Consider the following 27,270-nt stretch of genomic DNA (forward strand, 5'->3'; position numbering starts at 1 on the left):
TCAATCTGTTATTTGTATTAAAAGTGCTGTTCCTTTAAGTATCCAATAAGCTTGTTCGCGTGATGATGGTAGTAATATTGGAGTTACAAAATTGGTACTATGTCCTGTGGTAGATAAAACGCCAGCACGAATAGCAGTCTTGTAAAGTGGACATATGTATCGATTGTCATCAGTTGGAAGATTCAACACAGGGATAATATTTATTACTGGTAATTGCGGGTTTATTTCTCCTAAAAAGTATTTTTATGTTTTAGAGTTCTGACAAACAATAATCGTAAAAGGATAAAAATATGTTCAGCAAGCTTCGTTTTTTTTTTAAATAAGACTAAAAAATAGATAACAAAAATTGTAATTTACCTATAGCAGCATCTATTAAAGTCATGGATTCAAAATCCCATTTTCCTGCATCTAAGTATAAGCCATGAACAAAAACACCATTACTAGGAGTCATTAAGCCAGGATAAAGTATAGAATTCTAGTGCAAAATAATAGATAGCTTGAAAAATGATTTTATGTATCATTTTTATTCGGATAAATAAGCTTACAAACCTTTTTATTATTTTCTGTTTGAATAACTTCTTGGTTTAAAACGACTTTCATTACTACGTAGTCGAGTTTTAATAAGTCAATAGGAATGTTATATTTTCGTGCGTGGGTTTGTAGAATACTAGTTATAAATCCTTGGGGAAATGAAAATCCTGAGATCCAAAAGGAAGTTGGCTCGACGTTGATTAACCACGTCTATGGATTATAAAAATGATAAAAATAAATATTTGAGAAGATTAAAAGTAAAGCAGATTTGTGTTTACTTTAATAAAGCTCGTTCGAAGCTCTAAGTCTCTTATCCAACTCCCTAAACTCTTCAGTGATGGATATACGTTAAGATTATGCCATTGTTTAGGTACCTAGTTTTCGGTAAAGAATGCAAATTTTTATATTCTTACTATAATTAGCTATTAAACTGTTCATCAATTTTTATTTCCATCAATCTTACTTGATTGTTTAAGAGAGAGTTGAAAATATTTTCCAATTCATCAGACATAACAACAAAACCTTTGATTGCTTGTTGAAGAGTCTCCATTGATGCATGGATTTTATAAAGTAATTTATTATACCTTTCCACTTCATGTAACAAGACTGTTGTAAATGAAGGAAGTCTTCCCTCTGAATCTCTCTAGAAAATTTTTATTAATTGCATTAATCTCCTATTATTTTAATTTATAATTTTTTCTTCTTCTCTCAAGAGCTTTAATCTAATTTTCTCTCATGTAAATTATGAAATTATTTTATAGAACGAAATAGTGCTAGGTGTATAAGATTATAATTATTAAATTTAAGAAGATTGAATTTAATTTTAATTACTTTATAATGAACTTGATTACATTCATCAGGATCTATCTTAGTTCCCGTTCGATTCATTATTATTTGAGTAGTTTCATATACTATTTCAGAGCTTGATTTTTCTTCAGATCCAATATCTACCTTAGGTTGAATTTCTAAAATGGTGTTGGTAATTGTTCTAGATTCTTGAAGCTATAAAAAAGGACAATTAATTTTGTTTTCATTCCTGTTATATAATAAGTTTAATTGTTACTTGATAAATTATATTAGCATTTTCATCCATGCCAAATATTTCTGGCTCTTCTGTCAATGGAAATATCTCCACAAAATTTTTGTAATCTTGAAGACGAGTAAAATTAGGACGATAATATAATCCTGAGGGAGAATATCTATAATCTAAGAGATACATAATTTATAGCTCAGTTTTATAACTTTTGTTAATTATATGTAATCATTTACAAAAGTAATTATGTAAAGAATTAGAACTACAATTATTCATACCTTCTTCAAATATCTTCGGAGAAAAGAAGATGTTCAAAATTGTCTTTAAACAACGTAAATCCCAATTATCTGTAATTCTACCTCCGTAAGTAATTTCTCCTGATAACGAAAAATTCGCCAATTTAATTTTCAGATATAGACATAGATATATTTAATTATTGTACCTGTAGTATAAGTTAAAGCACTCCATGGTATATTTTTATTATTACAAGACATTTCTAAATTTTTAAAGCAACATTCTCGATCATTATCTGTAAATTCATAGCTAATATTCCAACCTAGTGGGCCAAATTTTTTTCGCTCCTGAATAATTGCGTGGAAAAAGCATATTCCATATATCATAGATCTCCATTGTAATCCTAAATCTACAATAATTTTTGGTAATAACAATAACAATAGCAAAAATACGCATCACAAACCATTTTGTTCAAAAAAGTCTTCATCTAAATCAAATAACATTCGTTTCATGTTAGCTTTCAATCCTTTGGGAGGCTCATTCGTAATCTTAACTGCATTTTCTAGAACTGATATAGGAAAAGTTGAGCTTGGTAAAGAACTTAAAAACAGCCGGAAGTCTTTGTGAACATCAATAACAGCTTCAGTAATTTCTATGACTAATCGTTCCAGCCTTGGCATCCATGACGATGCTAAATGGCAGTTTTGAAGAAAAATCCATTGACCTTTTTTATAACTTTCTTTTATTAAACTTTCTGCAATAGGTCCTTGCCCTTGACCTAGAGAGATTGAGTGGTATTTATCAGTAAATCCCTTTTCTCCTGCCAGTTTATGAAAAGCTCCAAATGGATCTGAGCCTGGGCTTAAAATAAATATCAAAGGAATCTTGTTTGATGTGTCAGAAAATCTATAAAAGAGAATCCAATCTGATTGGTTAACATTTTATTTCAATCGTCATAGAATGATGAATTAAAAATAAAATAAAATATATTTACACATCTGCTAGCGATATCACAGAAGATTCAATATATTTTTGACCTAAATTATTTTTTATAAAAGCTGAAATACCAAATATAAGTCTTTCTTCTTTCAGAGCTTTCAGTAACATTAATTTTTCTATGTCATTAAGCAGAGTATCCCAATTCTTGAGAGCTCTGTCATTATTTTCAGATATTATATTGATTTCCTTTGAATTAAAAAAAAATTACTCTCAAGAATGTACAATTAAATTCTATTCTATATAAAATTTATTGAATTTTAAAGTTTCGATACTTCTTTTAAATAGCCTATATTCAATTCAATTTTTTTCAAAGCATCATCAACAATCCCATTAAAACTTTTGAAATTTCCATCTAAATAATTGATTGATTTCCACATGGAATCATTTAAAGTGGCACAATCTGGTTTCTTTCGCTATAAAATAATCGTGAAAAACATTATTTTCATTTTAATTATAATTATATAAATCTTTAATTTATAATGCAATGAAAATGATAATTATTTTTTCATTTTCACACTATTTTACATTTTTAATTTGGCCGGGACCACGAAGTAGAAAATTCCACTGTTGTTGAGTAATTGTTTTTTCATTCATACGAATCGCCACGCTGATCATGAAGCTTAAGATAAGCTTGTGTTTTTCAAAAAGACCTCGAGAGACATTTAGGTAGATAGATAGAGTAATTCTTTCAAAGAGAGTATTAAGTCGTTTGCCAATGTTTTTACTCTTTTCGCTTAATTCAATGGCGTTATTAAATATCTAAAAAATATAATTTATTTTATTATTTGTTGTGAATTTATAAATTGATTATATCATAGAACAATAATAGTCTTTCATTTATCACACGTTTATTCTAGTAGATTTGTTTATTCATTGGAATTTGATTAATAGTTACCAGCTTAAAATATTTTAAAGAGAATTGATACATTGAATCTATTTCTGCAAGGCTAGCAATGACGAAAAATAAAATAGATCCTCGAGTTGCTACTGTGCGATACTTTTCACGAGCTATTATTATCTTTTCCTCTGTCTTTTGTGACTCTGCAAGTCGAGTTGCAACCATTGCTGATGTCTCTTTGCTATCATTAAGACTTTCAATTAAATCTTCGTTGTCCAAAATATTTCCAGTTGAGTTAAATAGCATAGAAAGTATCTTATCTTCGATATTTTGCAACTGGATATTATCTGAATTTATTTTTGCAAGCAATTCATTTCGTTGCTTTTCCAAATCCGGTCTTTCTAAGCGAACTACATCTCTAAATAAAAATATTTCCCTTTTAGTGTAACCATGAAAATATTACTCTTTGTAAAGTCTTGAACAAAAATAAGAAATATCTTACGCTAGAAGTTGCTCTTCTAGTCCAGATGGTGTGACAGTAAAATTCACTACAGTCACTTTAATACACACCTCCGGTAAATAGTGAGGGTTGGCTATTTTTGATGTTATGTACAATTTAAAGCTGTCTTCATATTCAATATCAGTATTTCCAAATCTAATAAACGTTTGTCCTTTCTGCAATTAATGTAGATTTTAGTTGAGTATTATTATTAAATATACAAGTTGAATTGTTAATAATATTATTAAAATAATAAAGATAATTGATTCACAAGTTTCAAATACAACCTGATTAAAAGTTTGTTGTAGTAAAACAGGATCTAAACTGGGATCCAAAACTTCTCCAGCATTGTTAATCATTACAGGTGTCCCTAATCTAATAGATCTTTCGACGATTTTAGTCAAGTTAGGATCATTCATGGCGCATATTTTTAAATCATTTTTAGCTTCCATATTCCGAATCCAGTGATATGCCTTGATTTTTAATATAAAAAATTAGATGAATATATCGGTTTTAATAATTTCTTATTATTATTATTTTTTTTTCATAAATACCTGTTCTTGAGGATCAATAATAAGTGGCCATTTCTTGGCTTGAGTGACCAGTAGAGCATTCTCAGCACTCGTTTGATCTCTAGGCAATCCAAAAATATTCCACGCTTGAATTTGAAAAGGATTGACTAAGACATCAATCAAGTTAAAATTTGTAGCTATTTTTATGTTCAATATTCTGCTTTCTGTTAGCCACAGCTTAAGAAGTTCTTGTCTATAGGATTGAGAAAATGCCCCAAAGTAAACCAACGCTCCAGCAGCCACCAGGGAATCACCAATGAGATTAGGAGTTTTTGATTCAAACTCTTGAGTCATTTCTTCCCATAATTCTTGCTCATCCTCTAAAGCCATTATCAAACGACCAGATCTGTTAAGTCTAGCTTCATTTAGAGCAATATTTGATTGTAGTTGTTTTAAATTCCTAACTGCTGAGTCGTATTGATTTTGTAATTCTAAAATTTTATTTTCAACTTCTGCTAATTGATTCTGCTTTGAATAAAGAATATTTTCAATTGATTGCAGTTCGTTTTGAGCTTTTTCAAATCTATATAAATTTCATAGGTTAATTTTAATTGAAATACAAATATTCTTAATTAAACTAGATAGAATTTTATATTTTATATTAAAATAAAAAAAATTAAATTGAATATTTTTTAAACTTGAATAATTTACATACACAATACGTTTTGGTTCAACGACTCTGAATACTTTTGCATAACCATCTATAGCTCGAACCCAAATACAAATTGATTTACAAACTTTACTTTGTTTGGCAACATTTTTTGGAATGAATTCAGGATTATTTATATAACTTTGAAGTTTTTTTAGTAATTTATCATTTATTTTATCCTTTGGATAATTTATTAAGCGATCAAGAAAATGAAGATCTGAAAGAACTAATTTAGCAGTAGCCCAATCCGTTCTAAAAGCAAGAATGAAATAACAGTATTAAATTTTTTTTGTATTATTGATTTCAACTAAGTATCTGCCAACAGATTGACATACTTTTCACCTAAAAGAAGACAGACAGCTTCCATAACATAGCGTACTAGAGGTGGTGGTTTATTGAAAACCCGAATCTCGTTTATGTCATTCTTGTTGAGCGACTGAAGAGCCTTCTGAGCTTCTTCTAAGGCTGGCATTGCTGCTTCTAAGTCTTTCCTCGCTTCGGCCTCTAAAAGTGCTGTTTCTTGTGCTTTTACCTTAATAAAAAGTTTTCATTGAATTTTATTTTTATTTTATTCTTGCATATTTTTATTCTTTTTTTATCTAATCTATAATCAGTTAGAACAAATTTTACTTTAGCAACAGCTTCGTCGGCAGAAACAATTGCTCGAGCTTGATCACATTCGATTCGCTCTTTCGCCAAAACTTTCATGAGGTTTGTGACTTCTTCAGAACTCGTTTGTAACTGTGGTGTCAAGACAATGAGTTCTTTTTTCATTATTGCAACAGTTTCTCGTGTTTCATAAAGTTTCTATACAAACGAATCACAAGTAATTAAATAAATTAATTTCTTTATTTTTAAATTAAATTGAACTTGAAAATCCTTTTTTTCTGCTTAATCGTAAATATAAACTTAATGTATGAATAAATATTTATAATAAGTTTGAGGTATTTTAAGAAATCAAATATTTGATCAGCTTACATTGAGTCCATTTCCTATTTTGGTCTTTAGAGATGCAATTTCCTTTGTTTTCCGGTTTAAAATTATTGAAAATAATCTTAATAACTCGAGATAACTGCTAGGAGTGGTATAATATCGTCTACCCATCTCGATGTAATATCTCTCAGTCATCTCGTCGACGCTCTGTAAAATTTATTCAAAAATTAAAAAAGAATCGAATCACTTAAAAATTTTTAATAAAATCATTGTTATTATAGATGTCTATCAAGAATATATATTTTTATATAAAATAATAAGATGAAATTAATTGTATACTTGATGCATTAACACACAAATGGATGTCAAGGCATTTGCTAGATCAGGTTCCGTGGTTATGCTTGGAATTATAGAAATTTCAGCAACTGAAATAAGAGCTTCACTAGGCCATTTAGTGAACCAATCAATCGTACAACAGTTGACCAACGACGGAAACATCCGACACCGTCGTCTGACAGAATATTGAGAGCACAATTTATTGATTAGATTTAGGTAAATAAAAGACAAACCAATTGACCTACTCAGTAACTTACCGAAATCCATTTCCAGCAGGACTCATGCACAAAATCAAATGTAAATGATTTCTAACTCGACCAATGAAATAGTCATAAATTTCATCACGATTTGTTTCTGGTATTCCTACTGCTTTGGCTGCAGGTCTAGTTGCTATTATTACTTTTTCTAATTCCTCTGCTTCATAAAGATTAAGAATTTCTCCTGAAGTAATATCATATAAATTTATTAAAATCTCTATAATATTATTTTGAAATACCAGTAAAGAGAAGCTTTTACTTATTATTTTTTAATAATAGCTTTCTTATCAATTTATTTTAAAAGAAAATAATAAATTGAAAATAAAATTGAGAAATTTTTTTATATTTTTTTATTTTATATAAACTTTTTTTTATCTTAGATATATAATATAAAAGTATACCTGAATTTAGAGTATTATTAATATCTTCTAAGAATTCTTCCATAACAATTTGTGTATCCGTAAAAAGAAAAGTAGCATCTTCAGCAGCAACTCCAGGTTTGAAATAAAAATTACGTAGATCTGAATGCCAGGAATTTTTATCATATCCTCGAATGACTTCAATCTGCCAGCATCTGTAATATTAAATATTCATTTGAATAATTATATTAATTTTTCATTATGCTTCATTTATCTGTTAAGATTATAATACTGATGACTTACGGATATCCATTTAAATGAGATGCTAATTTAGTTAAACTCTGTTTGCCCATCCCTCCAACACCCACCAGCAACCCATGACCTCGTTCTGATCTTAAGATCCTAGCAAGTCTACATAAATGTTCAATGGCATGAGAGAAAAAAATAAGCTTCATGTCCTTCTTAGAGTTGAGACAGTAATCATCAAGATAATCCTAAAGATAGGTACAGATAAATAACTTTTACAATTTTCATCAATTGAAAAAAAAAGATTCCAATTAAAAAATACAGACTTGAAGGATAGATTTCATTTTCTCGATATCTGTGATTTCTTCATAGACTCTAGACTCCTTTGGTGCACCAAATTTCATAAAATCTCCAAAGAACAGTGAAGATAATTCAATATTATCTTCAGAGGGCGGTGAAATGACTTGGTCTCCAAAAAATTGTGAACATGTATCAGAAAGTAACTGATAAAAATAAGCTTTATCGATATTATCAACTAGACGATCATGAAAAACTCGCAAACATTCATGATAAAAAAGTCTTGTCATTTGTTTGGTGTCTCGAATTGACATAGGATCACTTTGCATGATGCCTTGAATGCACTTTGACAGATCCCGAAGGTTGAAGATGTAGTGACTTTTTGTTGGCGTTGGAAGGAGATCGATAGCTATACGATTATATAACTCCACTGTTGCATTCACAATTTTATCTCCAATCTCTTGAATAGATTTTTGAAAATGTTTGCAATCTAAAAATCCTCTTATAATAGCTCTGAAATCAATATATCCATAAACAATTTCACACGTAATAAAAAAAAATATTGCACGTTGTTTTTTTTCAATACTCACGTGAAAATGGTATTTAGAGAAGCTTCAGTAGGTGTGGGAACGACAAGCATTCCAAAATGTCGTACAAATCTCGGGCTCAAAGGATTTCTACCACCACCTGGAGGAGCACAAGCTGCCACCAAGACCATATCTTCTATTATCTTCCAGAATAATTTTTTACGATCATAGAAACCACTGAAATCCAACACTTGTCGAAGAAGCTCTAAAGGAGGCTGGGAACCATAAGTATCCAACCGTGGCATGTTAACATCGTCTACAAAGACACACACTTTCTTCCCCATTGGAGCTCCGAGCAATGACTTTTTCTTCTTTTCTAATTTAAGTTCTATAATATCTTGCGTTCGCTTACTGCTCGTCTGAGCAGAAAAATTTAAAGACACGGTTATCCAGAGACCCGTTTCTCGAAGAGTATTCAAGACAAGTTTAACTATTACTGACTTTCCAACACCTAGACCACAGAGTTTCATCAAGTATAAAAATTTTTACCGTAAAGAAAAAAATTATTAAGACGTTACTAACCAGTTGTTCCAGTGATAAAAACTGGCTTATTGGCCATAATCATTTTTTTGATCAGATATCCAAAACGTACTGTATCAATAGTGGGAACAAGAATTTCAAAAAATGGTACATTTTCATCATATTGAAAAGTAGGAAGAATATTTTGCCATAAATCAAATTGTTGGAGTTTGGGATTAATATAAAAATTCCAAAGTTCTCTGAAAATTGGTAATTTTAAATGATTTAAAATTTATGAAAAATAAAAGTATTCGTAGTAGTTATATATTCTACCTAGAATTCACATCTTTTTCCAGCTGAGTACGCACAAAAAGCTCAAAAGTTTTACGAGATCCATCAGTAACATTTCCCCCGATTCCCCAAAGATACGAGAATACAAATGACTGAGTGACAATAGTCGTTAGCCGTAAATTATCGGTTGTTTTATTTATTACTTCTGACTCTAGAAGAATACTTTCCAAGAGAGTACATACCATATTGACTTTACCCATGTCAACCTATGATAAGAAATACATAATTAGTTTACTCAAAAATTAATTGGACAATAATTCTTACCTGAGCAATGACATGTTGACAATTTTTTTTTAAAAATACTAATCCATCTTCGATATACTTTTCAAATAATTCTAGAATTGTATTATATATCACGACATCAGGTAATTTATTTTGTAATTTGCTCAACCAACTCTTGACATAAGGCATCCATCCTAATTCGAGGGGATCAACGTAAACCATTCCACAACGACTGACAGTAGCTGGTGAAGCTTGTGCTAGATCCATCACTTCAAAAATCATTCGAACATAGGGTGTGAATTTAATACGTTCAGAATTAGCCAAGCACAGCATTTTATTATCATCAAGTACTGTATTCATATTTTCAATCCAAAGAGCATCCACCGGGCCATCACAAATCACCCATTGATTATCATCATATTCTGATGCACATGCTTTCCGGATAATGGCACCCAGTAAACCATCTTGCCATTCATTGGAATATGTATCAATTTCTCCATACAATTCTCCTATAGTTACAGCTTTTGGATTAAGTACATACATATTGACTTTTTTGTTAAATGGTCCAGGGATTGATTGTTCAAATAAACGATAGTATGTATCACATAATGTCTAAATAACATTTAGGTTTGTTGTTAGTTAAAATAGCTAGATAAATTTGAATGTTTAATGAACTTTTTATCATTTGGAAGATATTCATAAAAATAAAGAAATCCAACTGTCATATTTTTTTACATGAAGAACAGTAGTTTTTCCTCCGCCAGTAGGTCCAACTAACATCACTCCATGTCTGACTCGTATTGTCTCGTGTAATTGAATTGTCTTCACGATCGATGACTTTTCTGGCTGCAATTTTGCATCTGTCATGACCTTTCAGATAGAAAAAATAAATGCATAAATAATTTATATAGAAAAAGTACGATAGAAAATTTCATGTAATTACAGAAATAATAGTCTCTTCGAATACTCCATAATTATCATCGGGAATGTAAGTATTTGGAAAAAGATCTGATAAAATTGCTAGAAATAAATTGGCATCATCAGCCAGAAATTTTGGCAAATTGCTATCGCGTAGAGCTTTGATTAAAACAACTTCTTCACTTTTATCCGGATTTTCTCTTTTCAAACTTCCAGCCATCATAAGGACACTCTTGACTGCTCTATTTACGAAAGTTTATCAAAGTACAAAATATAGAGAAACATTGATGTATTTTCAGTAAACTTATCTGACCTCATTCCAAAGTCGTAGTGATCTTGTTGCGAAAGTTGTTCACTACATAAAGTATACATTAAAGTCATCTTTATTGACAATTGTTTTGAAGATTCGAATCCCTCAGAATACAAAATTACTTCAGCAATTAATTCTGCAATAATTAAACTTTGATATAATACAGTTTTTTTTTATTTACTTCATCAACGTATAAAATTAATGAGCGATAAATTTACTGTAGTCAGGAACCATCATAGAGATTGGTCTGAATAATGATTTGAGATTATCAGGAAGTTCGGTGCGACCAGCATAACCAGGATTCATAGTGATAAAAGTAGCACATGACATTACTAAATTAATCATACGACTTTCAAACATAAATCTGGAAATATTTATAATAACCTTGAGGTTATTCAGTAAGTTTTTGATACTCAATTTCATCTCTTATGAAAGTTTTACTAATTACTCATTAACACCAGCAACTTTAGCATTTTTAATTGTAATTAATTGCTGTGCAATTACTGATAAAACTTCAATATCAATTCTGTTAAATTCATCAAAGCAACACCAAGCACCAGAAGTTGCTATCCCAGAAAAAAATCGTCCCATTATCTGAAATAAATTATTAAAATATAAAACCCGGAACTTTTATTTCGTTAAGTATTATTATACTGACTTTAAAATCCAAACCTTCAGAACAATTAAAAACAATACATTGAATTGCTAGTGCTTTTGCCAAATCTTTTGTTGTTTCAGTTTTTCCTGTCCCAGCAGGTCCAGCTGGTGCTCCGCCTATCAAATGAATGAAATTATCATCACAAAAGTTTTATAATAGTCTCATTGTATTATTTTTTACATTAATTTATCCTCGTGAATTTTTTTTCAAAAGAATAATACATGTGCTTTACAATAGAACATGTAGAAAAATATTTGTAGATAATTAGGTGAAATAAAAATACTAGAATATTTATTAATTTACCTAGCTTGAGCTGCAGAGCACCCATGAGACACAAATAGCATTTGTCAGTTAACGGAGTGATAACAAGTCTTTTTTGTGCTCCTAAATACTCATAACCATATAAATATTCAGCTGTACTCATTCGTACTACACAATTATCTATTTCTTGATCCCAATAGTATCGTAAATTTTTTGTCCATTCGAAATCGGTGCTATTAATGTAGATAATTTTCTATTGAATGAATTCATAAATGGGGGGTATTATTGAACATGTCATTTACCTGGAAGAAACTTTATTTTCTATCAACGACGTTATAATATCTCTCGCATGTACATCAATAGTAATTAAATTGATGATAACATCTCTAACCAATGTATGTAGTTCACCTCTTACCATTCCAGCTAATTGGTTTAATTCCTATGAACAGTTCAAAGTAGTTATTTATTTAATTTCAATAATTACTATTGTTTGTAATAATAAGTAAATTATTGATGGATTTACAGAATAACATTTTAGCTCAAAAGATTTCAATGCTTCATCTGTGTTCTCTATTTTTTCAAAAATACAATGAACATCTCGAGCCCAAAATATTTGAGAAACTGTAAGAACTATTTGAGATGGATAGGAAATAATGATATCTTGCTTTTCTTTCTCTTCATAATCATTAATCACCAGTTTCATTATTCTTTTTAGAGAAATGAACATTGATTCCTCAACTTTCTTCAGCCAGTATTCAACACCCCCTCTAGCTTTCAGATTTTTTCCGAGATTTACTTTCTCTCCCTCTGGTGAAATCATAGCCAATATTTCTGTTGTTAAAATAATTGGAGATGTTATATCAGCTGTAGATGATGCTGATGCAAATTCTAGACGATAAATTGCATCGAAACATTTCTGAAGATATTTTTGAACAGCATGAGGGTTTCTTGTCTGCAAAGCAATGTTTAACTATTTTATTTGAAGTTTGATAAAATATATTCTATATAAGAACAATATTAGAATTTGAATTAAAGTATTTAAAAATGATATAGTTAATTTTTCAATAGTATAAAAAAAAATTACTTGAGCAAGAATTTCGAGTAGTTCATCATTCGATAAAAAGAAAAATCTAGGAAAAGCAATGCGCTTTGTCTCAAGATATGCCTCCAAGCACTTTGTAATCTCATCTAAGTTTCTGTTGTTCTCTTCAAATTGCCGAAGTAATCCAGTCTGAGTACATAATTCCATAGCTACTGGCATCTTCAGGTAATTCAAACTCATTAATCACATAAATTTTACATCAATCACTGATAATTTACCAAAAAAAAAAGAAAAACTAAGTACTTTAAATGCTTTTCTCATTATTTCTCTCCAAGATCTGTCAACTTTGATGAAAAGCTTCGATTCAACTGGAAGTTGACGTTGAATATCCGCAGCTGAGAAAATTGCTTCAAGGTACATCCATTGTTGCTGACAATACTGCCAAGCATCCTACAGGTAATTACATCATTAAATTGTAGTTTAAAATAAAAAATAATATAAAATCATAATTGACTTGAATTTGCACCGGTTATGTATTAATTAAACCAATTTAAATATTCATTAACGACAAAGAATTATTTATTTACATAAATCTTTGAATATTCATTGTCGTCTCAGTGCAGTGATTAAAGTGAATAAATAGAAGTGATCAATACCAAGGTCGTTGAAAAGAGCTCCATCTGTTTTATCCACTCATCTACTCTAGATTTAATCGGAGAAACATAACGTGAAGCAGAAATGGTCTGTATAGCAATGTTACTCTCTTCTAAAGCGCTTTGAATTTCTTCAAGACTTCCCAAAATAAATACATTTTTATATTCTTTGTGTGGTAATATAATAAATTCTAACGTCTTCCAAGTGTCTTGAATTTTGTCCAACATATTTTCTAGTGTCGCCTCTGAAGTCGCTGTAGCTGATATTTCCATCAACTCTTGTTGATGCTCAAAAACTCCATACTCTTCTATTATGTCTAGAGTTATTGGATGTTCTGAATCAAATAAACAATTCAACAATGATTCAATTCTTGACCAATGTCGTGATTTTAAACTAGGATTCTTTAAATAGCTGATAATTGGTAATTTTTCTTGCATTTGTTTCACCTCACTTTTAAACTGTGGCAAAACATCGTTTGAGGGAAGACCTTTTTCCAGTTGATTAACAATTTTTGAATAACGCATTATCATGTTTGTTATTTCTTCAATATCCAGAGAATTGAAGTCACAGCTGTACCAAGTTTTAATTGTTTCTTTCCATGAAATTATACTTTCCCAAAGAAGAGTACGAAGTCGTATTTCATCTTCTACATGATCTAGTACATCCAAACGAACTACTTCCAGTTTAAATTTCTTTTGATAATTTTGACATCGAGTTACCAAATCTTTGTTTGCTTGTATACGTTTGGAAAGGCTTTCAAGAGCTTTGGTACAAGTGGTGATATCAGTTTGTGTATTTATAAGCCACGGTTCCTATTAGTAATAAGTTGAGTTTTCAAATTAATTTGATAATAATAATAATAATAATAATTCATTCATTAAATAAAATATCTATAATGTAATTTTTTTTCTACCTTCACTTCATTATCAATTGCAGCAACATCCTCTATTATATTTTTTACATCTTTTTCTAACTCTTGATTTAACTTCAATATCAGCTGTTCTCGTTCCTCTAGACATTTTTTTAGTGTTTGCTTCAGATTTGTTAATTCATCACTGGCTGCCTGATTTTTACATTTGAATAATTTTATTTTTTTTTAGTCAGGTTAAATTATATTTGAGATAAAATAAAAAAAAAATACTTACTAAATTCTGAGCCACATCTATTGCAGATACAGGAATATTATATTCTTCCATTATTTCATACAACTCTTTCACATACTCTAATTCATTATCCATGAGATCTAGTTTCCATTGAGCTTCATCAATAAATGAAATGTACGCTACAAAATCATCCGTTGTCGATGGTGCAGAGTTTAAAAAAGTTTCTGTGTCTATAGCATCATTTAACAATTTTTCAACTTTACTCTTTCCAATCCTATTTTGAATTATAAATTTTATTGCAATTATTCATTAAATAATACTTCATTAATTAATTTCTCAAGCTGTCAAGGACTTACTCTGGCATTATTTTCTGTAGAATTCTCCACTTTGCAGCTGGCGCTTTTAAAGCTTCCTCTTTAAATCGTTTCATTTGTAAGAAAAAAATTCCAAGGGGCTGCAAGTCGGTTACTTGAAAAATAACTTCTTCTTCATTCTTATAACGTAAGCACCATTGTCGAAAAATATCACACCGTAAGTTTTTTTGAATAATATTATCATCAAAGCTTTTATCTTCTTTGTAAAACGTTTCTATCTTTTTAAATCTTTCATAATAATTTCGCAGACTAATTACATTCAATTCTATCAATTCATCCATTTCTTGCATAAAACTTTGAATTGTGGGATCATTGTTTACTACTTGAACAAAATCTGGAGGACTTCCAGCCAATCGATCTTTATCTACCACTCGATTAATCATTGGTCTAGAATTAAAATGCAAGATGACTACAAAAGTATTTGAGAAAGATTTTAAAAAATTCTTACTTCGTAAAGCAATTAAAATAACTGTCAGTTAATAAGGGTTTAATATCTCCAAGTTCATCTCTCCACATTGCACGTATTGTTCTAATTACAAACCAAAATACATTATCAGGTGGATCTATTTCTAGCTTGTTATTTGATAACGTCAAATCGACTATCCAATAAGGATTCTAAAAATAATTAAAAAATTCAAATTTAAATTTAAATATTAACATTTTTGTAGGTAATTATTTTTTATATACTTCTACTACCTTGAAAGGTGACTCTAGAGGTCGGAAATCTTTCATTACTATATTGAGTCGTGATTCAGAAAATTGTTCCTCGTTGGATAAAAAATTGAAATGACCTCTCAATACATTCAAAAAATCAATGTAGGTATTTTCCAATACATTAAGCTTGCAAATCATTAAAATATAGTCGACTAGATGAATAAAGCTGGAAAAATAATATTTTTATTATAAAGACTATAATAATTGTTAATATTACGAAGAACTTTTCATTTAAATTAAATAGTTTTAAAAATAATTATTTACACACCATGAAAGACGTTTACATTTTTTCCTTTTATTTGTTTGTTCTATAAAGCTCATTTTTAATATATCATCTTTTCTTAGATGCACTTTCGAAGCAAATCTACCGAGCTTTCCGTAAGTTGTTTGCTCAATAGTGATGTTTGAATCATCAATAGTATATTTGGCTTGAAGGAGTGACTGAATACATGCTTCATACGTTATTTTCATTACATTCTCTCGAAGTTTAATTAATTTACTTCGACCGTATTCTAATTTTCCTAACTGTTAGAAGAAAGTTTAAATATATTGAATTATTCTTATTAACTTACTTAAGTACTTGCTTGAATTTCAACAAAATCAAATAATGATAATTTCTCGACAATATTAACATCCATAAAAGAGTAATGAAAGAATTCACTACACAGGTTTCTAATTTGCAACAAGCCTTGGCTGAAAATTGAGTCACATATGAATAAATTTAGTGCAATAAAGCTCTTGGCATTTAGAAATTTTTCAAGCGTTATCTTCTTCCTCCAAACCCAAAAGGCTTTCCACATGCGATAGAACCGGAAGGTTTTTATCTAGATGTGACAAGGATAAAAAATAGAATTTTATTGAGGATAAGGCTCTTTAGTGTTGATGAGCACTCTTACTTCCATAAGTTTTAGGTAGTACTTATATTCACTTTCCCACTGATGCAGTGGTGTGAACTCCATTTCTTCCGGGCTGTACTGGGTCACACCATTTGCACTAATAGTCATGTACGACCGAGTGATTTCTTTGTAAGGAACAATCCTAGATATTAAAGGTGACATGAAGTATTCAAGATAACTTTTACATTGAACACACTATAATACACCATTGTGCTAATGCAGAAAAATTCTTTCACGTTTTTATTATGATTTTAGTTGGATATTTTATGAATCAATTAAATCAAATGTTAATATTTGATTGTAAATTATTGCAGATCTTACTTTAGAGCATAAGGAGTAAAAAATTTCGAGCACTTTTCTACTGCATAAATCATGTAGGAAAATTCTCCATTAGACTTTCCTTTAAACTCTTCGATAATCTTCAACGGATCTATGATATCTTCAGGACATTTTTCGTCTTCGTTTGAAGTAATTTCTTGTCTTGGCATCTCTTGAGCTATAATGTTGAATGAATATTCTCAATAAGTAATTTTTTATTTATATTTATGATGAATAATTTCTTATATCTCAGACTTCTTGAATATTTTCAGTTAGGAGAGCATTCTGGTATCCTGCCGGACAATTTATAGGACATTCTACTGATACTGATACTACTGAGGGATTGTTTCCCAGTAACCTAGAAAATAAATTAAAAATATAGAAAATCTTTGAACAAATGAATTGTGAAACAATTTTGTCGATTGTTATTTATACTTACTTGTAGTTTCCTTTTTTATTTATCTATATATTGGTTCATTTGCCTATTGGTCTGCACATAAATTAGCTAATCTACTGAAGAAAGTAAATAAAATGTGGTCAATAAAGCAGAGCAGTATACCTGTCATTTAAAGTTTATTAGCTACTAAAGCCATGGAATCTATTTCAAATTGATCATCTATTTAATTTGATTAGTACTTATTTCCTTGAGTATTTATTCCATTAGTTGTATTGCTATTTTAGCAACATAATCATTTCATTTTCTATGTATTTTTTATCTAACACTTTAACTTATCTAGCTGTAAATTATGTCATTCACTTAATTATGACACAGAACTTAAGCTAATTAATTTTATGACAATCAATTATCAGTAACGATAAATTTCTAAAGAACTTTAATATTTTTCCATTTTATTTAGATGAATAATTTTGTGTTCTGAGTTATTTATTTTTTAGTGTGGTCATAAATAACTTTGTCTATTGTAAATCTGTATGAGTAAAATTGCATAATATTTTTTGTTATTTGTGCTTTATGGTTCACTAAAGAATTCAATCAATCTGAATTGTTTTTTGTCATTTTTAACTTGGAGAAATGAATAATTTGAAAATAATAAAAAATCAACAGTTGATCAATTGTACTGAAAACTTTGATATTAAAAAAAAATTCACGTGGCTTCTGTAAATGTTTTGGCTTTATTTTGATGCGAAAATCGTAGATAAAATGGATAAAAGTCGATTTTATCTGTAGACACAAAATAAAACTAGAAAACTGATAGTGTATCTGTTAGTTTCATTCAATTTAATGGAATATTTTAGCCAAAAAAAAGTATAAAAGTGAGAAAATATTCCAGTGATGGCAATTCAACAAGTTGCATCGTCCAAGAGAGTTAGCTGACGCATGTGACGTTGCATCTATCAATGCTTGACGTAGGGACTCCAGTGGTCGACGATAACAGCGGGGTGAAGGGGCAAACGCAGGCGCATACAGACGATTCTGGGATTGGCACGGGCGGGGGTCTCTTCGAAATGGTCGATATTTTAGCTGTAGCGTTTGCTACAGTGGTGCGACGACGCTTTGGTGAGGCCAGCTCTCTTCAGCATTATTACAGTTGATAAAAGTGATTGAATTATTAATTTATTAAGTAAAAATCGCTTCAATCAAGTAGTGTAATCGGTGAGGTAATCACTTCTTGTGTTGTGAATAAAGAACATCTTCGAGGACTAGTGACAGGTGCGATACCACTTCCATACACTTTCTCTAGCTCTCTTTTTCTATCTTTTACTCTCCTTCTTTTTCTCTCTCTCACATTTACTCTTCCATTCTACATACTACTTAAGAACCGTCGCCTCCAACCGCCGACGAGTGCGCTCACAACTACCTACGTCATCCTCATGGTGGTCCACCTTCAAAATTTTTGTTTTAAAATTGTTCTATTCTTCTTTTCATCCTCCTAAATCAATCCAATATTCAATTCTGTTATGATAGCATCTCTTCCAGACGCAGAACATTAGGCCCTGCCTATTCTCTTATCGATTTTCAACTCGTCCAACTGGCACAACATCGGTCTCAAGGCTTTTCTCTGTTTTTTCACTAGGTCGTGAAAGCTTGACCGATTTCATTTATTTATTTATTTTTATCATCACGCGCTAGTAATGTGTGATAAGTCTTTCCTCAACTTCCGTTCTCTATTTGTCTTTTTTGCAATGTTTCATTCTTAATTTTTTTCCTTCTATGATATAATATACTACATTCTCCTACAATGAATTGTACAATAATTTATTTAGGTCACTTGTTCAATTTTTTTTATCGACTTTCAGTTATTAAAAAATTTACTTCTTATTTTCCAATCAAGCTCTTATGAAAAATAAAATTCGTAGGCGTTGAAGAATCGATCCTAGCAATCTTTCTCATTTTATCATTAGCTTGAGATTATTAAATAGTGCCGTGTTCCTGAATAAATGAACGAGTACTTGAGTATTGCCTTGGGATTTTATTCTGTAAAAAAATTCTTTTGCTTTGATTTTAATTAGCTAAAGTTGAAGATTTTCTCGTCTTTCATCTCAATTTTGAAAACTCATCTGTAATATAAAAAAAATGTATTAGAATAAAGTTGAAAATGATTGAATAGTTAATTCTAGTATAAATAATAAAAGTCAATAAATATATTTCAAATTTCGGCTACTCATGGCCTACTTTCGATTGGAATAAGAAAAAATTAAGCATCTAGGGGGAGTCACGGTGGTTAGACAGAAACATAGTGTCTGAAATCGGGCAGTGTGTCAACCAAAAGGGGAACTATTGTCCTTTGAGAAGTTGAAAGAGTCAACGATGCATGAAGGAAATTGAAGGTAGAAAAAATGTGGTCTCTTTTATGACAAACCCTTGATGTGACCTCTAACTTTTATTTCATTATTTATCATCATTTAATTTTAAATTTCTACCATCTCGTTAAAATTGATGACATTCCAGAGCTCTCTGTTAAATTGGAGGAGTTGTCTATTGATCCTCAAATGTCTGTACTTCTATTGATATGAATTAGTTTCCGCTGTATAACGTCCAATAAATCTTTATTACTATTAGTTCAAATATTTAATCGAATAATAAACAAGAAAAATTTATAGTTCATGTGGTTTTCTACACCTGGACACACATTCATATGTCAACTCTAGTCACGTGACTCTATTCTAATTGTACTTGATAAACTTGCCTTTGTATGCAGCCTGATAAGAAGTATTGAAAGCATATCCAAGAACAGTATAGAACTTCCACGTTGTAGGAAAGCATTACTTTCAATATTTATAAAAACAATCCAGTCATGAGGATGATCGATCGTCCTGTTAATGGACATCCAGTAATTTTTTAATCACTAAAACAAAAGAAAATTATTATTAATATTTTCAACTAAAATTGTTATTATTATTTCAAAAATAACAATGGGTGATGTGTGGAAGATGTTGTTTGAGAAAAAAAGTGATAAAAAAAAATCGGCAATGAGGGATTCGGTTCTCGAGCTTCGAACACGAATGACGCGAATGATTTCCATCGTCGAAATAACCTCACCGGATTATGATGATCCGGTACCGAATGCCCCGTTGCTCATCACCAGCTATTTCATTTAATTATCAATTATTTGCATGAATTTAAATAAATGAATATTTGTTATTGTAGCATATGTTGATGAAAATTATAGGTTAGATAACATGCTGATAAATATTTCAATTATTTCAGATGGCAGCGCAAGACCCCAAGTGGCAAAAAGATGCCGCGGACCAGAATTTTGATTATATGTTCAAACTTCTTATAATTGGAAATTCATCAGTTGGGAAAACATCATTTTTATTCCGATACGCAGATGACTCGTTCACGTCAGCATTTGTATCAACTGTTGGTATTGACTTCAAAGTCAAAACAGTTTTTAGACATGACAAGAGAGTAAAATTACAAATATGGGTCAGTATATTAACATGATATTATCTTATCTTTTTTACAAATACCTAACATTTGTGTGAAAATATTTTTTCTCTCGTTATTATTTCATCGAAAACATCTAACGTTCTCAAATAACTGTAGATTAATCATCAGAGAATTTTATACTTGGCCCTTTCACGCACGCAAGAAGGAAATGAGTGATACACTATTACATGGTTTCCATTGAAAATCAATAACAAAAATATCGAACTCATGGCAATGCTGCCCTCCATTTCATCAACCTTTTTCATTTGAGTTTCATCAACGTTACGTTCCTGAAAAATTCATTTCTTTCTTTTATCATATTTTTTTATCCAACATTCCTTAAATCTAATAAATTTTATTTAATTAAAGCTTGTAAGGTATTCAATCAAAAAAATACTTCAATCCTTTAATTAACTAAGTAAATTGATTACTAATAATTTTCAGGCTAAAGTAATTTAATAAGTAACCTAAAAAGTGAAAGGGTTGAGTATAAATATTCAACACATAATGCCTTTCATTTTCAGTAAAGTATCGAATGAAATTGATTGTTGAAGAAAAATGTGATTAATTAAATATTCTTGCTTATAAATAAAAGCTCATTGCTTGTTTGAACGTGTAAAATCGATGAAAAGTAACGAGAGAATGAAGGCTGACTCTGTAGGGGTGGATGTGCCATTAACAGCAAGGTTATTTTAATTTATACACCGCAGGACACAGCTGGCCAAGAAAGATATAGAACTATTACAACGGCTTATTACAGAGGAGCAATGGGTTTTATCCTTATGTACGACATAACCAATGAGGAATCATTTAATTCAGTTCAAGACTGGATTACACAGATTAAAACATATTCGTGGGATAACGCTCAAGTTATTCTTGTTGGGAATAAGTGTGACATGGAAGAAAGGGTGGTTAGTTATGAAAGAGGCAAACAGTTGGCAGAACAATTGGGAGTACCATTTTTCGAAACGTCAGCTAAGGAAAATATTAACGTTAAGGTAATGTCATTGTTTATATTTCATTTTTAACTTGGATTACTTTCAGTTAAATTTATAGATCTATTATTGAAATGAATGAAAATGGTGATTATTTTTTTATCATTTAAAATTGAATTTAAATATAATGGTCTGTCATACATTAACCCTGATAATAATGATTTTATCTATATTTAAACTCATGATTATTATTTGAATGAATTTAGAATTTTCTAGGAAATTTAATGAATATATTTCTAATGATTTATGCAAACAGCATGCAAATGTGCATGTAGAAAATGTGCTGTAATTGAGAACACAAGTAGTTATAGTTTATCAGTTATTTATGAATAATTATATATTTCAGGCGGTGTTTGAACAATTGGTTGACATAATTTGTGATAAAATGAGTGAATCTCTTGACAACGATCCAACATTGATGGCCGGAACAGGTCAAGCAAAAGGACAACGGCTTACTGATCAATCACCAAATCCTACGAACCCTAATTGCAACTGCTAAGAATTTTAAATATTGAAACTTAAGGGATATACAATTGAAAACAATGGAGGAGATCATAATTAACACATCGGAAAACCACCGTGCGTCGTGTTAAAATCACAGCAGACTAGTTATTTTTAATCTTCTGTATTCGGTGGTTATTTATTTGTCAGTTCACTAATTATCTAAACACGAAGTGCTCGTTATTCAGTTAGAGATAAATTCAGGTGTTTGATTCGCACTGTGATCACATGTCAATAAGATTTGCCGCCAACTATTTTTATTATTACTAATTATTATTATTATCTACATATTACAATTTCCTAAAGTCAAAAATTGGATTCAATTATAATGTTCATTAAGAAAAAAACCTGCAAATACCGATTTAATTCTAGCTGAAAGAGTAGACATGTATGTTTTTTTTTTTTTTAAACTTCTTGGCGTGTCACATCAAGCACAAGGTAGAGATGTGTATGTCTCGTGACACCCGAAATACATGATGAACAATGTAGATGAAATAGTTGCGATGGTACAAGTGATACTGAGATTAAATAGTTAAATAATATAATGGATAACTATTTTTTTTCTAGTAAATTAAATTTCAAAAAGTTTTCTAAAATAAAGAAAATCTTCAAGTAAAATATTTTGTATGAATCTGATAAAAATTTAATTATAAAATATTTTTCACATGTAAAAACATTTTCATTAATCTAATTACAATCAGGGAAAGTTAAATTATTCTAAAAATGTCAATTATACAAGGACACAGTTGTAAAATATGTCATGTATGACTTGAATCATCGCAAAATTGTGTACTAGACACGCTGCCCTCTGTACATAATAGATATTACTATAATTATTATTACTATAACTATGATTATTATAATTATTATTAATTTTTAAAGTGTATTGTACGCGTTAATAATCTGTGTGAATTCATGGGACCTATTCTTACAGTAGAATAGGAAAACAAAGCCCAGGCTACCGCCATAAATAATTCTCGTTAATGAAAAATTAATTTATTAAAATATTAAAAAAAAAAACAAATAAAATAACGGTTAATGTCTGACATCTATTCAGCTACTGTGAGTGGAATGGTTACGAGAAACTGAACGAAAAGAATGAATAAAAAAAAAAAAGAATACAAAAAAATGTAGCGTATCAATTTGTCCCTCAATGTGTATCTTATATTTAAAATTCTTCTCTTTTTTAACTGACTAAACATTTCTATCTATAAAAAAATTTTTATTTGGGGGCTAAGAAATAATTATTTACTACTGTTCACATCAAGATATTCATAAAAATGATAAAAGTGTAAAAGATAGAAAAAAAAAAAAAAATGTTGGAAAATGTGTAATGTAAGGAAATGCATTTGAAAATTCCGTAGTGGTTGGAAATTTGTATGTATGTATTGTAACGTATGTAACTATTATGCCTAATGTTATCTATAACAAAACAATAATTGTATTACTTGTCGAATACAGGAAGAAAAATGGATTATTGAAGTCATAAACGTCGACTATATATAAACAAAAATAATTGTAAAATTTAGTCGATGTTAGTTGTATGATTGTATTTATCTGAATCGTGCATTAATGCACAAAAACAAATGCAAAGAAGTAAAAAAGCATAACAATGATAATAAAATAAATAAAAATAAAAAAACTTGAATAAATAAACAAATGAATAAATAAAGAGAATTATTGGAGGTCTATGCGACTATCCTAACTTAGAGATGTGTAAAAAAATGTAGCAGATGATTATATATATAAATATACTTATATCTATATATATAAATATATATATATGGCTCGGTTCGAAATGGAGTAAAGTTATAATTTACAAAACTTTTTGACTTATTGTTGTATTACCCTTCATAAACTGAATCCTATTAGTTACAGTAAGATCATAAAAATCTTTTTAATATAAAAGTATTATTTTTAAATGAAAGCGTTAGAGTACTTTCATTAATAATGCTACTCTAAAAAATTGTAGTATTCGCCTAGCAGTTTTTTTTAGAAGATAGAAAAGTTATTTTTTCATTTTAACTCTTTTACATCAGTTGGAAGTAAATGAGATCTAATAGTCATAAAATCACCTCCATCGCTTAGTTAAAATTCAGTGAACAGTTTATGAAAGTTCACTTTGGAAGAATTATGAAGCTTAGTCCTTTTTACTTAACATTCTGTGATAATATTCTTAGTATTTACATCGATTATGGAATTTTAAAGAGTTGCTTTCAATGTGTTTTTATCATGAAAATGAATTCTACAACAAGTTCAATGTCTAAAAAAATATATTAAACATTTTCTAACTTCATTCTAGCCTATTTTATTCATGATAAACAACTAATAGCTATCAGTTCACAAAAGAATTTTAATCATTGAATCTATTCGTAAAGTTTGATTGAATTTTTTAAACTTTGTTTGCTGTGAATAGTATTAGTTTGAATCTTTAAATTATTTGAAGAAAAATTAAATGTTTTGATCAATTATTGAGAATCTATAATTGTTTCTTTTTATATAAAGAATATTTCTTCCATCCCTTTAGTGAATTTTTAAATTCATTTATTTTTCAGAAATGTCAACTTAAATTCTCCAAGTAATCTTGAGAGATATTTTTCAACTTTGTTTCTTACTTCAGCATCAATTGAATGCACCTCAACTATACGACAGAAGATGTAACATGATTTATTTTAGTTATACTTTCAGTCTAAAAATGTTGCGAGGACATATTGATACTTGGTAGTCATCTGGATAACTGGAGATTGCTAAAACATGTGACAAATTCGATTGTTCTTGTTTCTATCTAGGGAAGTATCAAAAGTCATATATCAATATTCCTTTAAACTAAAATAAAAACCAATATATTCATATAGGATAGAAAATAGTATTGACTGATTTGATATGCATGCAAAAAATTGTATATCATTTTATTATTTCCAATAGTTTAGATAAACATACCTAGAAGGTAACGTATTTTTAATATTACTGAAAAATAAGTCATCTTTTAATTTTTGTAGCTAGGTCGTGGCCTATTTTAAAGAAAATTTGAATAGCTCTGTCAACGCGCTCAAGTGTCATCAATATGACAAGATGCTTACTGGTCACATATGCTAAAGAAACACGAAAAATTCAACGCAAGAGTAAGGTTCATGAAAATTTAACAGCTGTACCTTGCCAGGAAAGTTGTACTTATTCCGAAAGGCGTTTCCCCGGGTTCTCTGGCATCGATTGAAAAGCTTGGATAAGAATTGTACCGGGAAACGAATGCAGGTAATGTTTGGCGCCGCACTTCTTTTCCTAAACATTTTGGGTCGTTTCCCATTGAACTTACGATCTACGAATACGATCTGAATCCGTTGCCAAGTATATACAACGTCAATAATACAAATTTATTTAACAAAGGTCAGAAATAGACATTTAACATTTGAACGTTAAAGAAAGAATTCTAAACTTAATAATGAAGTTTTTAAAGCTTTTGTACATCATCCTGTAGAGATGTCGTAAGAGGAACTCTATCGTTGATGTGATCTAATTTGCTCTTGGAATAAATTTAAAAGTTTCATGGGCAAAAGTTGTTTCGTCATCAATGTTCTTCATATGCTATTATGTTTCACTCATCTAAAACATCATTGTAGAGATAATTATTTATCCTTCTGTTAATGAAGATTGAAAAAGACATTTGTTATAAAAGACGAAAGAGCCAATAAAACAAATAAAAATAAATCAAAAGAAAAAACCACTTAATTTTTTTTTATTTTCTGGCACGCGGATGATTGTCGAGCTGTAGTAGACTAAAAGAACATTTGGAAGATGAGAGTTTGAGACTTTTTAGTTTTTTCAGTCTGTTGCCTTTACATTGTTGACACTCGGCACGTGGCCAAGTAGTATCAGCATGGATTTTCCGAACAAACCATGAGAAATGCGTTTTTGCAACGTAAACGGATCAGCTATTGAGCATAAAGCTAACAAAGAAGCAAAAATTGGATCGTGTTAATGTAACAGTGCAATAAAGATAGTGATAGAGAGAATAATAAAGCATTAAAAGCAAACTCCAATGAAAAGTACAAAAAGATACTGACGCGTGCGCAAAATTCTTGGCTAAAATAAATCCTGTATGTGCGACAATTTGTCGTCGTGAATTGTAACTATATTTTACCAATTGCTATTTTCTTATTATAATTTCTCTATGGTTGTTACTTTAGTCATTACTTGGTGACATTTTAACAAATGGAATTATACTCTTGAAGTTTTAAGTTAGTAGTATTAACATTCATTTATATACCCAACATTAATTTTCATAATGCTGTTTTATATAATAAATTCAAAATTTTCATTCTACGCTCTCACGCGTGTAAAATGCGGAAAATTCATTCTGACGTTTTTATATACGTAAACGTTTTATATTTATATCTCGACCAAAATAATAACAAGACTATAAAAAAGTCAAACCTGTTTATTCTTGTAGTTATTTTTGTCCTTATAAGTATGTAGAATGTGGTGAAGAAGGAAACAATGGACATTTTCATTCATACATTTAATGAAAATATTTTCAATCACTTATCACAGTTTACTTGCTCCAATTACTTATCTACAATAAAAATAAATAAATAATTTTAGCTTTTACAATACTTACAATTAGTTAATAATTACCGTCTTCGTTTCATTTGTATTTTCTCGGAAATACTCTTTAAATTAGTTCAACTTTAATTTTATTTATTAAATTAATGTGTTTTTTAGGTTACATCCAAGTGTTGAAACTTTTCTCCCCTAAATAATATCGTGGAAAAATACACATTATAATTTATTAAATAAATTCTTTGTGGTTAGATTCGTGCTTTCATTTGAATTCTACATTTAAATTAATTTTTATAAAGAGAAATGAAAAATACTCACGCAAAGGTGTCCTAGAAGAGTACTTGTTTTGTAGCTTTGAAGAGAATTCGATTGAATGTGGGAATATATAAAAATATACCAACATAAAAGGAGATCTTGAAAAAGAAAATAATAAAAACATCAAAAACAACAAAATACTTTTCAACGTAAAGCACGAAATTTTGGACAACCGTCTAACTTATTATCAACTTTTTTTCAAGTTTTAGGTTTTTCTTGTGAATATTTGATCGCTCTCAAAGCCACCATTACTATTACATTACATATACATATGTATTGGAGTGGCCCAAGTCCTCTGAAGACCGAAATGTAATGATAAAGAGAAGTCCTAAAAGAGCGGGGTTAGGAATGGAAAATGGC

At 29.7% G+C, this 27,270-nt stretch overlaps 2 protein-coding genes and 1 long non-coding RNA gene across 8 annotated transcripts; 1 reads left to right on the forward strand and 2 right to left on the reverse strand.

Moving 5' to 3' along the window:
• On the reverse strand, window positions 1-16,514 carry Dhc16F (Dynein heavy chain at 16F). Its single transcript, XM_035086022.1, has 50 exons — window positions 16,333-16,514; window positions 16,017-16,260; window positions 15,705-15,957; window positions 15,419-15,602; window positions 15,171-15,337; window positions 14,705-15,109; window positions 14,391-14,622; window positions 14,159-14,308; window positions 13,248-14,057; window positions 12,895-13,041; window positions 12,634-12,810; window positions 12,073-12,501; window positions 11,852-11,988; window positions 11,592-11,782; window positions 11,289-11,404; window positions 11,079-11,224; window positions 10,849-10,994; window positions 10,634-10,766; window positions 10,346-10,562; window positions 10,138-10,272; window positions 9,445-10,014; window positions 9,163-9,386; window positions 8,893-9,089; window positions 8,374-8,821; window positions 7,813-8,296; window positions 7,544-7,734; window positions 7,283-7,455; window positions 6,882-7,065; window positions 6,628-6,799; window positions 6,334-6,495; window positions 5,986-6,162; window positions 5,691-5,887; window positions 5,362-5,607; window positions 4,689-5,229; window positions 4,422-4,607; window positions 4,138-4,310; window positions 3,693-4,053; window positions 3,323-3,556; window positions 3,070-3,210; window positions 2,793-2,983; window positions 2,262-2,704; window positions 2,007-2,207; window positions 1,843-1,941; window positions 1,595-1,737; window positions 1,363-1,533; window positions 995-1,174; window positions 810-905; window positions 550-741; window positions 358-475; window positions 1-230 (listed from the first exon to the last, which is right to left on the reverse strand). Exons 1-50 carry the CDS (start codon window positions 16,492-16,494, stop codon window positions 1-3), a joined length of 11,706 nt encoding a protein of 3,901 aa, XP_034941913.1. The 5' UTR covers window positions 16,495-16,514.
• Rab3 (RAS oncogene family member Rab3) lies at window positions 122-23,862 on the forward strand. 6 transcript variants are annotated; one of them, XM_035085968.1, is made up of 5 exons: window positions 12,801-12,816; window positions 12,927-13,047; window positions 20,318-20,539; window positions 21,253-21,540; window positions 21,884-23,672. In XM_035085968.1, the coding sequence occupies exons 3-5, from the start codon at window positions 20,318-20,320 to the stop codon at window positions 22,034-22,036; spliced, it is 663 nt and encodes a 220-aa protein (XP_034941859.1). In that variant the 5' UTR covers window positions 12,801-12,816; window positions 12,927-13,047; the 3' UTR covers window positions 22,037-23,672. The 6 variants fall into 6 exon arrangements, with proteins under 6 accessions (XP_034941869.1, XP_034941859.1, XP_034941851.1 ...); XM_035085978.1 differs by lacking the exons at window positions 12,801-12,816; window positions 12,927-13,047 and adding an exon at window positions 122-209; XM_035085960.1 differs by lacking the exons at window positions 12,801-12,816; window positions 12,927-13,047 and adding an exon at window positions 18,117-18,319.
• Window positions 19,803-27,200, reverse strand: LOC118068553 (uncharacterized). The gene is made up of 4 exons (XR_004690524.1): window positions 26,914-27,200; window positions 26,671-26,787; window positions 26,470-26,608; window positions 19,803-19,955 (listed from the first exon to the last, which is right to left on the reverse strand). It is a non-coding gene; the product is annotated as an uncharacterized lncRNA (long non-coding RNA).
• Window positions 27,201-27,270: the final 70 nt, after the last annotated feature.

This window comes from Chelonus insularis, unplaced genomic scaffold (assembly GCF_013357705.1).
Source record: "Chelonus insularis isolate UGA/USDA-ARS -01 unplaced genomic scaffold, ASM1335770v1 contig_128_pilon, whole genome shotgun sequence".
NCBI lineage: Eukaryota > Metazoa > Arthropoda > Insecta > Hymenoptera > Braconidae > Chelonus > Chelonus insularis.

Bases quoted from the DNA above. Each gene is read 5' to 3' on its own strand.
- Dhc16F (XM_035086022.1), bottom strand. From the start codon at position 16,494: ATGTCACCTTTAATATCTAGGATTGTTCCTTACAAAGAAATCACTCGG. The intron at 14,058-14,158 runs GTAGAAAAAAAA...TATTACTAATAG, and splicing joins CAATTGATAATGAAGTGAAG to GAACCGTGGCTTATAAATAC. The intron at 10,995-11,078 runs GTAATTAGTAAA...AAATATTTCCAG, and splicing joins AAAGTTGCTGGTGTTAATGA to ATTTATGTTTGAAAGTCGTA.
- Rab3 (XM_035085945.1), top strand. From the start codon at position 20,023: ATGGGTGATGTGTGGAAGATGTTGTTTGAGAAAAAAAGTGATAAAAAA. The intron at 20,540-21,252 runs GTCAGTATATTA...TATACACCGCAG, and splicing joins GAGTAAAATTACAAATATGG to GACACAGCTGGCCAAGAAAG. The intron at 21,541-21,883 runs GTAATGTCATTG...TATATATTTCAG, and splicing joins AGGAAAATATTAACGTTAAG to GCGGTGTTTGAACAATTGGT.